This window comes from Ictalurus furcatus, chromosome 23 (assembly GCF_023375685.1).
Source record: "Ictalurus furcatus strain D&B chromosome 23, Billie_1.0, whole genome shotgun sequence".
Lineage (NCBI taxonomy): Eukaryota > Metazoa > Chordata > Actinopteri > Siluriformes > Ictaluridae > Ictalurus > Ictalurus furcatus.
Window position 1 is genome coordinate 9,572,501 of NC_071277.1, and position 12,500 is coordinate 9,585,000.

Sequence of the window (12,500 nt, forward strand, 5' to 3'; positions counted from 1 at the left end):
CTATCTCTCTCTCTCTCTCTGTTGCGGTTTTCCTCCGTTTTGTTTGTGACAGAAATGTGAAACCTGCGTATGAGGTGTGTGAAAGGAGTGTGTGAGTGTCGTGTGTGTGGCGTTTGAGCTTTATACATTTAGAGAATGCTGTGTGAGAGAGGTGTTAGAGGTGTGTGAGCGTCGTGTGATTAGCAGCGGTCGTGACGAGGACGAAGACGAGGTGTCTCAGGGATGTAGTTCACATTAACAGGAAGTGATGTGGTCACAGCCAGGGTACGGAGACTCTGCGTGTTCCCTCGGGGCTGCGCAGGATCCAGATGTTGGCCTGATGTTATTGAAACGTGGTGTTAGTTCTCTGAGACCACATGACTCTCGTTACTGCGTCTCCTGCATGGCTGTCTTAAACAAGAGAGGAAGAGGGTGGAGGAGAGCGGTGAGACGCTGTGCTTTCCTGGCAGTACAGAGCTGTGTGTGTGTGTGTGTGTGTCGGTGTTAAATAGTGTGTTTTAAGAGTGTGGGGCTGGAACGGTTCCCCGTCCATGTTTGTGGAACCAGCGTGGCTTCTCTACACATAACTGTTTTCTCTCTCTCTCTCTCTCTCTCTCTCTCTCTCTCTCTCTCTCTCTTTCACTCACTCACTCTCTCACTCACACACACACACACAAGCTGCTTTATTTATTTACAGTGGTTAAAAAACAAATGGAAAAATGAAAAGAGTGTGTGAGAGTGTGTGAGAGTGTGTGTGTGAGAGTGTGTGAGAGTGTATGTGTGAGAGTGTGCGTGAGAGTGTGTGTGAGAGTGTGTGAGTGTGTGTGAGAGTGTGTGTTGTGACAGAATCGTAATGTGGAATAACGTGTTAAAGCTATACTTCATTTAACTTGAAAATATCAAAGTGTGTTTCATAAAAGATTAAAAAAATGAAAAATATAAAAATAAAAAATGTACAGCAGAGCAAAAAATTGAGTGAAAATGATGCTAAACAACAATATTAATAAAAACAACCCCAAATTAACAATACATAAATAAAAATAATAATAAAAAGAAGAAGAAGATTATTCATGAAGGTTAAGGTTAGGGGTGGAGCCAGGGGGCAGGGATAGCATATGTACCTTTTCTTTATGACTTGAAAGTGAACGAAATCCAGCTCCTTTTGTTTATTTTTCTTTGTACGATTATTTACTATTGTTTTTTTTCTTTAACGTGCTCCTGAGCATGTTGTGAAAACTATTTAAAAACAGTTGAATAGTGAACAATCTGTGTTGTTGTTGTTTTTTGTTTTTTTTAATACGACTAAAACCGTCCACGAACGTCTCTACTCCTTTAATGTCATTCGAGATACATGGAGTTATGCATATGCAAATTTTTAAATGTGAAAATGCTCTTATATCTCTTATATCATTCTCTGATAATCATTTAGCTAACTGCTAATAAATTCTCATGTGAGTATATATGTGTGTGTATGTATATATATATATATATATATATATATATATATATATATATATATATATATATTTATATATATATTTATATATCAGACATGTTCACAAGTCGATGAGGATTCTCTGTAAGGAGTAGAAGAGAATTGTACTGTGATTGATGTGAGTTAGTTTATGCTCATTTTTATTGGTTTTTACAGGTGACACGGAGACATGGAGGTGTTTCCTAATTTGCATTTGGAAATTTACATATTCGTGTATATTTGCTGCTCTTGTTATTTTTACTGAGTGTAAAACTGTAGAGATGTTTTGTCGTTTTGTGGCAAACACATATAGAATATATAAGTGTGTGTGTGTGTGTATGCATGTGTGTGTGTGTGTGTGTGTGTGTGTGTAATGAATAATTGTTGTTCACTCTCTCTCTGTCTCTCTCTCTCTCTCTGTTTGTCTCTCTCTCACGCTCTCTCCTCTTTCCCCTACAGCTGACAGCGAAGAAATCAGCACCGTGTGTTCCTCAGGAAACCATGAAGACAGAACCTGAAAACAAGACCAAAGGTAATGAACGACACACACAAGTCGAGTAAAACATTTGATAAAAGTCATTTTTTATTTTAAACAGCATTTCATTATGATTAAAACTCTCCAGGATGAAAATAATTTGTGTTCAGAGACGGACAAAGTGTGAAACTTGTCGCTACAACGGTTTTGTTTTGCCTTAAATCTGAAAATCTCAGATCTCAGTGTAAAGTCTGAACAAACCATTATGTTGTTATGTCATAAAATATGCAAGTATCCAGTATGTAAATGAAGCATATTAGTGGGCGTGTTTTTATTTTGCATATTCATGTAATCTAGAGGTTCATTCAGAAATCTGGAGAGTACTGGATTGTGATTGGTCAGAAAGTGTTGATTAGTTTTCTATAACCACTCATTCTAGCACGTTGCGGTTTCTATAGCAACAGCAAGTTTGTTTTTGATGTGTTCACAGTGAAGGAGTTCTGTAAGGTGTTATTCCCGTACGACGCCCAGAACGAGGATGAGCTGTCAATCAAGGAGGGAGAGATCGTCACCATCATCAGTAAGGTGAGCGAGTATGAAGTTGTTACTCGGGCTTCAGTGTCAGGAATGCGGTGTAGTGTGCAGTGTATAGTGTGTAGTGTGCAGTGTGTAGTGTATAGTGTGCTGTGTGTAGTGTGCAGTGTATAGTGTGTAGTGTGCAGTGTGTAGTGTATAGTGTGTAATGTGTAGTGTATAGTGTGCAGTGTGTAGTGTATAGTGTGCAGTGTGTAGTGTATAGTGTGTAATGTATAGTGTGCAGTGCGTAGTGTATAGTGTGCAGTGTGTAGTGTATAGTGTGTAATGTATAGTGTGCAGTGTGCAGTGTGTAGTGTATAGTGTGCAGTGTGTAGTGTGCAGTGTTACAGCCCACTCTAGGTTGGGCCGCACAGAGTAACCAGCTCGGGATTCAAGGGAATTTGACCTTTAAATAGGGGAAGCCAGGAATAACAACACAACCAGGTTTGTGTTAAAAAGTTGTGGTATATTGTAACACACAGTTATAGATATACAACTATACAAAAAGCCAACCACCAGACATACCTTCAGGGTGGGCCAAGGCCAAAATAATAAACAAAAGGATTCTATTGTTAGGTAGCTAGCTTACCTAAAAGGAAAGTAACAAAGAAAATACAAATACTTCCCTAACTACCTAAGCCAAAAACAGAGACAAAAGGACCCTCTCCCAAAAGAAATGGCAGCCACACTCCTACTGCTGGTGAACCAAGTGAACATATATACAATGGTGAATAGAATGCACATAAACAGGTACAGGGACTCAAAAACCAGAACAGCAGTCAGAATATAGCATAAAGCAGCACAACCAAACACACTCTCTAAACACCAACACACATGTAACCACCTCCAACATCCCACACCATTCTCACTCCCCTTCCTCTTTAAATATGGTTGTCAATCAGTGATGTCATCCTGGAAGGCGGGAGCAAGGCAGGCTAGGGCAGGCTGGAAACTTTGGGAGGGAGTTCGACCTGCACACAAAATATGGCACAGCACACAAAAAAAACTTCCCATCCCAAAGATAGCGGGTTGTAACAGCAGTGTGCAGTGTGCAGTGTGTAGTATATAGTGTGCAGTGTATAGTGTGTAGAGTATAGTTTGTAGTGTGCAGTGTATAGTGTGCAGAGTATAGTTTGTAGTGTGCAGTGTATAGTGTGTAGTGTGCAGTATGCAGTGTATAGTGTGTAGTGTGCAGTTTGTAGTGTGCAGTGTATAGTGTGTAGTGTATAGTGTGCAGTGTGAGGTGTGTAGTGTGCAGTGTGTAGTATGTAGTGTATAGTGTGCAGTGTGTAATGTATAGTGTGCAGTGTGCAGTGTGTAGTGTATAGTGTGCAGTATGCAGTTTATAGTATGCAGTGTGTAGTGTATAGTGTGCAGTGTGTAGTGTATAGTGTGCAGTTTATAGTATGCAGTGTGCAGTGTGCAGTTTATAGTATGCAGTGTATAGTGTGCAGTGTGTATTGTGCAGTGTGTAGTGTGCAGTTTGTAGTGTGTAGTGTGCAGTGTATAGTGTGCATTGTGTAGTGTGCAGTTTGCAGTGTACAGTGTGTAGTGTGCAGTGTATAGTGTGTAGTGTAGTGTATAGTGTACAGTGTATAGTGTACAGTGTGTAGTGTGCAGTGTGTAGTGTACAGTGTGTAGTGTATAGTGTGCAGTGTATAGTGTGTAGTGTGCAGTGTGCAGTGTGTAGTGTATAGTGTGTAGTGTACAGTGTGTAGTGTATAGTGTGTAGTGTACAGTGTGTAGTGTATAGTGTGTAGTGTGCAGTGTGCAGTGTGTAGTGTATAGTGTGTAGTGTACAGTGTGTAGTGTACAGTGTGTAGTGTGCAGTGTGCAGTGTGTAGTGTATAGTGTGTAGTGTACAGTGTGTAGTGTATAGTGTGTAGTGTACAGTGTGTAGTGTATAGTGTGTAGTGTACAGTGTGTAGTGTATAGTGTACAGTGTGTAGTGTACAGTGTGTAGTGTATAGTGTGCAGTGTGTAGTGTACAGTGTGTAGTGTATAGTGTGTAGTGTATAGTGTGTAGTGTATAGTGTGCAGTGTACAGTGTGTAGTGTACAGTGTGTAGTGTATAGTGTGCAGTGTATAGTGTGCAGTGTGTAGTGTATAGTGTGCAGTGTGTAGTGTACAGTGTGTAGTGTATAGTGTGTAGTGTATAGTGTACAGTGTGTAGTGTGCAGTGTGTAGTGTACAGTGTGTAGTGTATAGTGTGTAGTGTGTAGTGTATAGTGTGTAGTGTACAGTGTGTAGTGTATAGTGTGCAGTGTATAGTGTGTAGTGTACAGTGTGTAGTGTACAGTGTGTAGTGTACAGTGTGCAGTGTGTAGTGTATAGTGTGCAGTGTGTAGTGTATAGTGTGTAGTGTACAGTGTGTAGTGTGCAGTGTGTAGTGTAAAGTGTGTAGTGTACAGTGTGTAGTGTGTAGTGTATAGTGTGTAGTGTACAGTGTGTAGTGTATAGTGTGTAGTGTACAGTGTGCAGTGTGTAGTGTGTAGTGTCTATAACATCATTAGGATTGTGTCATGTGATATACCCTTGTAGTGAGCGTATGTAGGGAAGAGGAAGGCGTTTATCTCTTCTGCTTTTGTTTTTATTCATTATTTATCATATCATCATTATTCATTTAATTTATTTATTCTGATTTCATTTCGTCGTTTTCATGGTTTTTTTAGCTTTGTTTATATTTTATTTTATTTTATTTTTTTAATTTTATTACAGTCTGCACTGTCTCTAAAGCATTAAAAACGTGATATATATATAGGTTATTCTTTTTATTTATTTATTTATTTATTTATAATTCTATTTGGGATTCGACTGAACTGTGAAGACAGGATGATGACGGATGTTAATGTGGTCCCTAAGATACAATATACAATCTGGCTACATTTTAGAGATAAAAGGGAGTAAACAAACAAATAAATACACAAATTTGAATGAATCTAAAAGTTTTTCTTTGCTTTTAAAAAAAGCCAAGATTCGACCTTATGGGGTTGAGTGAGATTCTAACTCAGAGTAGCTCCTGCTAATGTTCCCTCATAACGCTCATTAATACACGCATTAATATTCATGACGTACACATTAATATACAAAATGATGTAAATAACGTCATCGCAGTGCAGGTTTTAAGGACGTCTTCAAGTCCACGCTGTGGCTGTTTCTCGCCGTGTCCTTTGCGCCTATGCAAATTTAATCCTGTGATTTGTGTGTGTGTGTGTGTGTGTGTGTGTGTGTGTGTGTGTGTGTGTGTAGGATTGTGCTGATGCAGGCTGGTGGCTCGGGGAGATGAACGGTAAACAGGGTGTGTTTCCCGACAACTTTGTGAAGCTCTTTGTTCCCGAGGTGGAGAAAGAGGTACGATCAGTTTCTCTCTCGAGACTGTGGCAGACTACAGCTCTCAGAGTGGGTCTCAGTCTCTGCTCTGAGTGAGAGCTACACATACACACACACACACACACACACACACACACACACGCCCTGGTGTCCTGGTGCAACCTCTGCCTCCCTATAAAACCCTTTACCTAGTAGACTAGCAGATCCTTTTATGCCCTGATCCTGTGTGTTATGTTAAAGTTTGCACGTGTGTTTGTGTGTGTGTGTGTGTGTGGTTTAACATCATGTGTGTGTTTACAGAGGCCTAAGAAACCGCCTCCTCCTGCAGCACCTACTAAACACATCACAGGTAAAACCTCTCCTCCTCTCTTTATTCGTTCATTTTATTCTTTAATATTTATTTCATTTTATTGTCGTCGGTTTATTTTCTGGGTTTATTTTTTTGTCTGTGTTCAGTTGTCAGTCTGCTTTATTTTATAATATACTTATATATTTATTATAGGTTTATATTTTCAGAGAGGAATTAGGATTAGGAGTTAAAGCTGAGTGATGTGACGATAATGTTTTTAAACTTTGCCGAACTTTATTTCATTTATTCTTTTTTTCTGAAACCTTTGGCGAGAATCGTTATTAAACCTCACAGAGAAATCAGAGAATGTCACCTTTTATAATAACGAAAAGAATCATTTTAACTTAGTGTAAATTAAAAAAATGTTTTTTTAGCAAAACAAATATTAGTCCTGATAAAAAAAACATTTTAAAAACAGGACAGTTGATAATTCTGTAGATACCAGCAACCAATCAGAGCGCATCTAGGGGAGAAAATGGATTGTGATTGGATAATAATAATAATAATAATAATAATAATAATAATAATAATGATAATAATAATAATAACAATAATTTCTATTTATATACCACATTTCTATCTATTTCTAAGCTCACTGTACAGGTGAAAATGAAGAATAAGTATTACTCTATACTATAATTAAATTTAAATAAATAATCAATATGTCCAGTTCTGTTCTTAGAAACTGTGAGCAACTTTCAGCTTTTTTTTAATCACTTACGAAATCTCTTTTATTGTTTATTGTACAATGATTTTTATGGTAATTATTTATATGTAAATTACAGCTTCGGTGTGATGAGATTTAATAAAGATGCTTGATTAAACTTTTGACGCTTTAACTGAGAACGATGAGGGTTTTGTTTTGTACCTCATGGCGCCCTCTTGTGGCTGAAACACATCATCACCTTTATAATACATGAGAGTGAAATTACTCACAATGCACTTTTGAAGGAGCGTGTAGTCCAACACAGAGAGCGAAATAGTAAAGCAGTGTATGTATGGTGTGTGTGTGTGTGTGTGTGTATGTCCTGCCCCTCAGACAAAAAGCCAGAGGTTAAAAAGGTTCCTCCCGAACGGCCCGAGTCTCTTCCACAGCGAGCCGAGGAGAAAGGTAGCACGGCATGCGCGTAAAAAATCTCCATCAGTTCACACTAACCCGGCTCTCCTTACGGTCCTCGGGAGCCTGTTTGTTATGTTCTGGCTGCTATAACACGTGTGTGTGTGCGTCTGTGAGCAAGAGAGCGAGAGACTGGCCCTAACTCACTAGAGTGTGAGAGTCGTGCTTGCTGGATGAAATAAATCCACACACACTTTTCTGTCCCGTTAGAATGCTTTCACAATCAGAATCTATGACTCTTTTGATGATGATGAGAAGGAGAATGATGATGAGGAGGAGGATGATGAGGATAATGATGATGATGATGATGATGATGATGATGTCTAGGTGATGAAATCAAGTTGGTCGAGCTCCAGAAGCCGGTGCTTCCTGTCTTTCCACCGAAGAAGCCTTTACCCCCGAAGAGCAACAACTCCCTGAACCGACCCGCGTCCCTGCCCCCGAAGCGACCCGAGCGACCTGAGAGACCGGCCGCGCCCAGCGCACAGTCAGTTCTGCTCTCACAGATCTTCTCTTTCACCTTCATCTGATTCTTCTCAGGGTTCAGGCTAGGGATGCTTTTCATGCACATGTCTCTGTGAAAGTGTGCGTGGCTTGGCCACATATACAGTATATACTCAGTACTTAGAAGCCTGAGCTGCGAGTCTACGGGATGCTTTTATCTAAGAATAATTTGGGAAAAATATTCCTTTGATAGATAGTAACAACTAATCGATAAAATCCATAATAATCAATTATGAAAATCATCAACTTATATATAAATATATAAATGTGCTAATGTAAAGTTTATAGTTTTATAAGTTTTATATGAGTGTTTATATTTGTAATTTGGATTTTATTTTAAATAAACAAAAAAATGGTACTGAAAGTTTGCCCCCCATCCGATTAATCGAAAAAATAATTGGCTGATTAATCAATTATGTAAATAATCGTTAGTTGCAGCCCTTATAGATAGATAGATAGATGTTGAGCTTTTTCCAGCTCTTCATGAAATGTTTAAGTATAGTATAAAGCAGAGACCGTCTCAGTCCTTATACTGTATATAAAACTGATTTTGGGGGCATGGCTATGCTTGTGACATCACTAAACTATTTCCTCCAATCACGTCTGATATGCAAATTCTTACCGAATGACAGCAAATAGCACCAAGTTGTGGAGTTAAATTCAAATCATAACAAATACTCAATATCGAATTCATAATTCGAGAAAGAGAAAACACTACAAATAAAAAAAAACGCAGGATGAATGAATATGTATGATTATGCAAATTAGAAACATCACTTTTGTATCTCTAATAGCCTGATATCACTAACAGTAACTAAATTAGTTAGAGAGTTAGCTAGCTGCTAGTGAACTAGCTCCCGTGATTTGTCAGAATATAGCGTGATGTTGACGTGTTACCATGGCAACACCTTGTCATGGTAACATGGTCATTGACATTACCTGAGCTAGCAAGTTTGCGCAGATGCTCTCGAGCTGAAACGTTTCCACGTCGTTTATTTAGTGATGTCACAGGTATAGCCACGCCCCGAGATATAAGGTTCATACAGATGTAATGAGATAAAGGACTGATAAAATGTGTGTGTGTGTGTGTGTGTGTAGGTGTGACGGTTCTGGTGTAGCTTCAGATCGGATGTCCTCTGACAAATCGGCTGAAATCGGTGAGTGTAAACGTGTGAGGCGTAAAAACACTGGCATCACTTCCACATTCATATTGATGTCATGCTCGTGTGATCATGTGACATGTCGAGAGACCGGTTATTCCTGTATGTAATGTGTGTGTGTGTGTGTGTAATATGTAGACGACTTCGACTCCATCGTTTCCTCCACAGAGAAGCTGAGCCACCCTACTGCCTCCAGACCTCGAGTCACAGACCGCCGACCTCGCTCTCAGATCTTCACACCTGTGAGTACACACACACAAACACACACACACACACACACACAGATTAAACAGAAAAAAATTCTGTTTTTGTGTGTGTGTGTTTTCTATAATCTCCATGTCTTCCTCAGTCCTCTCTCTCCGGCACTGACCTCCTGGACTTGCAGTCTCCGGAGGACGAGCAGAGAGAGAGGGAGAAAGGGAAGGACGAGCCGGACTCATTACCTCCCAGATCTCTGGACAGCACCAGGAAGATGCCCAAGGCACTTCCCGTCATCATAGTAAGCCCCGCCCCCTCCTCCTAGCCACACCCACCTGTCCTCAACCTCACCTTGTCGCATGTTCCTTTCCTTTGCATGCATTCCCCTTTCCTACCACAAAGGGGCGACCTTAACCAACACACACACACACACACACACACACACACACACACACACACACACACACACACTCACTCACACAGAGACTGAGGCCCTACACACAGATGACGCTCAGAAGATCAGCAGACCAACAAGTGTGTTTGTTTGTGCTACATGATGTTCTAAACCCACGTGGATTTGTTCTCTACAGGCTCCTGAGAAAGCCTCCAAACCCACACCTCCCGCTGCCCTCAGGCCTCACTCACCAAGTGAGGCCAAGATGAAGAGCGAGCAGGGTTCCAACATGCTGGAGGAGCTCAGAACTCAGCTACGAGAGCTGAGGGCCACCGTGGAGCTGATGAAGAGCCAGCACAAGTAGGAATGAAGTGTTGGAGATGTTTAGAGAGAGAGGGGGAGAGAGAGAGAGATGGAAGATCAAGTCAGGAGGAAGTTATGTTTGGAGGGATGGAGATATGTAAAAGGATACAGAGATGTTTCAAAAGAGGAAGAGTATGGAGATGTTTGGGAGGAGTTATGGAGATGTTCATAAGGAGGGATGGAGAAGTTTGGATGGGAGAGCAGGGTGTTTTATACAATTTGAGACATTTGGAAGGAGGGAATCGTGGATGGAAGAAGAGGGGAGACTTCTGGAATGGTGAAGATGTTTAGAATGATGAGGAAGACAATTGGAAGAGAAAAGGAAGATGTATGGAAGTAGGAGAAGAGGGAGATGTTTATAAGGAGGGAAAGAGACAGTTGGAAAGTGGAGGTAGATAGATGGAGATGTTTTGAGGGAAAGGAAAATTTGGAAATAGGTGACATTTTCAAATAATAAATGTTTGGAAGGAGGGATGGAGACATTTGGAAGAGGAAAGAGGCAGTTGAAAAAGAGCTGGAAGATGTTTGGAGTCTTTTTGAGTGATGCGTTTGGAAGGAGGGAGATGTTTGGAAGAGGGTGGAGATTATCAGAGGAGAAGCAGACATTTTGGAAGGGAGCAGGATGGCATTTGGAATGAGGGATGGAGAAATTTGTGATGGGGAAGGAGATGTTTAGTAGAAGTGAGGGAGATGTGTGAAATAATGTTTTCTTTATCCCACATTAATTCCATTAGTATTCCTTCAGTCTTCCATCAGTCTTCTTTCAGAATGCTTGCTCCTGACTTGTTTATTCCACTAGATTTGACTCATTTTCTTCTACCTTTCCCAGACAAGAGATGAAACAGCTTGTGAGCGAACTCGACGAGGAGAAAAAGATGCGCTTATCCCTGCAGGTGAGAATCAGTTCAGCCTTCTGTGGAATTATTTTCCCTGTGTGTGTTTCTCTGAAGCATAAAGAACCCACTGAATATGAAGGATAACATTCTGTATACACAATGTATAATAAAGAACCCACTGAGTGAACTGTAAAGAACCTTTGAGGGATTTGAGAGAAAACGTAAAGCTCTAAAGACCTTCTCACATGGTTCTTCACTCGGTTTAAGAAGAAACGGGACTATTCTGAGTTGGAGAAAATGTGTGTGTGATTTTCTTCCTGCTGTCTGTGTGTTTCAGATGGATGTCGAGAACATTAAGAAGGCTCTGTCCAAATGAACACGCGTGATTCGGAAGTGGTTGAGGTCGGAAGGCAGAAACTCGGAAAGCCTGGCAGACAGATTTGTGCCAAAAGAGAAAAAGAACAAAAAAAAAACCCCACGTGAGAACAACAGCATAGAGAAAACAAACGAACGTTTCCCTCACTTCCAGATTCTTATTATTTTATTATTTTCCATGGTGTTGAGAAGGAACCCGTCTTCTCCTGGTACTGCGTTCCATCGAGCGACTCGACTCTTTAAGCAGCGTGACGGAGAACCCTGCGCTGCGTTTGCCTTCAGTACGGTTCACTTTAGGTTCTTTTCTTTGCCTTTAACTTCGTGGCCTTTATTTTTATTTTCCTGCTCGTTATCCATGCGCTGTCGCTCGCCCCTCGCCCACGCCGAGGCCTTTTCTATTCTTAATAAAATCATGTCTTTTCTTTCTGTCTTTCGTCAGCGATAAGGAGAAAATGCACATTTTGTTTTCTTGATGCTGTTTCTTCTTTTGAGAAAGTCTTATATAAACTTTTATATTTTAATGTACGGAAAATGCATCTATGTGTGCAAATTTTATTAAAAAAGAATATTCCAAAATAAGCTGCGCCTCAAGTTTCATTCATCTGTCTGTCTGTCTCTCTGTCTATCTGTCTGTGACTATTACAATTTCTCTCTCTCGCTCTCTGTCTCTGTCTCTCTCTCTCTCTCTCTCTCTCTCTCTCTGTCTGTCTGTGTCTATACTATTTCTATTTATCTATCTTCGGTCTGTCTGTCTCTATTCTGTCTGTCTATTAATCCATCTCAATCTGTCTATCCCTTTCTAACTGGCTATCTGTCTGTCTCTATATGTTTGTACACCTCTATCTGTCTGTCCATCTGTCTGTCTGTGTGCATCTGTCTCTATTTGTCTGTCTATATGTCTGTCTGTCTCTATCTATGTCCATGTGTCTGTCTCTATGTCTGTCTCTCTCTATTTGTTATGCCTATCTGGTATGCCTATCTATTGATCTATCTGTCTATATGCCTATATGTCTGTGTGTCTATCTCTATATGTTGGTCTGCCTATCTGTCTGTCTGTCTCTATCTTTGTCCATGTGTCTGTCTCTATATGTTGGTCTGCCTATCTGTCTGTCTGTCTCTATTTTTCTATCTGTCTATTAATCTATCTCTATTTGTCTGTCTGTCTCTATGTCTGTCTGTGTCTGTCTCTTTCTCTTTGTCTGTCTGTCTGTCTGTGTCTATACTATTTCTATTTATCTGTATTTGTCTGTCTGTCTATTTCTATTTTTGTCTATCTATTAATCCCTTTCTGACTGGCTATCTGTCTGTTTCTATCTGTCTGTCTGCCTGTTTATCAGAATGGTCAGTCTCTTGTCGTTTTGAGAAATGAA

At 40.2% G+C, this 12,500-nt stretch overlaps 1 protein-coding gene across 5 annotated transcripts in view; it reads left to right on the forward strand.

Moving 5' to 3' along the window:
* sh3kbp1 (SH3-domain kinase binding protein 1) overlaps window positions 1-11,743 on the forward strand; it is a 43,898-nt gene extending 32,155 nt beyond the window's left edge. For 3 of the 5 annotated variants that reach the window (XM_053612163.1, XM_053612164.1, XM_053612165.1), the window contains 12 exons: window positions 1,913-1,985; window positions 2,419-2,513; window positions 5,754-5,855; window positions 6,135-6,183; window positions 7,223-7,294; window positions 7,628-7,787; window positions 8,903-8,961; window positions 9,103-9,206; window positions 9,314-9,463; window positions 9,753-9,916; window positions 10,749-10,812; window positions 11,093-11,729. In XM_053612163.1, coding sequence (XP_053468138.1) covers window positions 1,913-1,985; window positions 2,419-2,513; window positions 5,754-5,855; window positions 6,135-6,183; window positions 7,223-7,294; window positions 7,628-7,787; window positions 8,903-8,961; window positions 9,103-9,206; window positions 9,314-9,463; window positions 9,753-9,916; window positions 10,749-10,812; window positions 11,093-11,131 — 1,131 coding nt within the window. In that variant the 3' untranslated portion in view covers window positions 11,132-11,729. Of the gene's footprint in view, window positions 1-1,912; window positions 1,986-2,418; window positions 2,514-5,753; window positions 5,856-6,134; window positions 6,184-7,222; window positions 7,295-7,627; window positions 7,788-8,902; window positions 8,962-9,102; window positions 9,207-9,313; window positions 9,464-9,752; window positions 9,917-10,748; window positions 10,813-11,092 lie in introns of all 5 variants that reach the window. The other 2 variants (XM_053612161.1, XM_053612162.1) reach the window with 2 other exon arrangements.
* The last annotated feature ends 757 nt before the right edge of the window (window positions 11,744-12,500 follow it).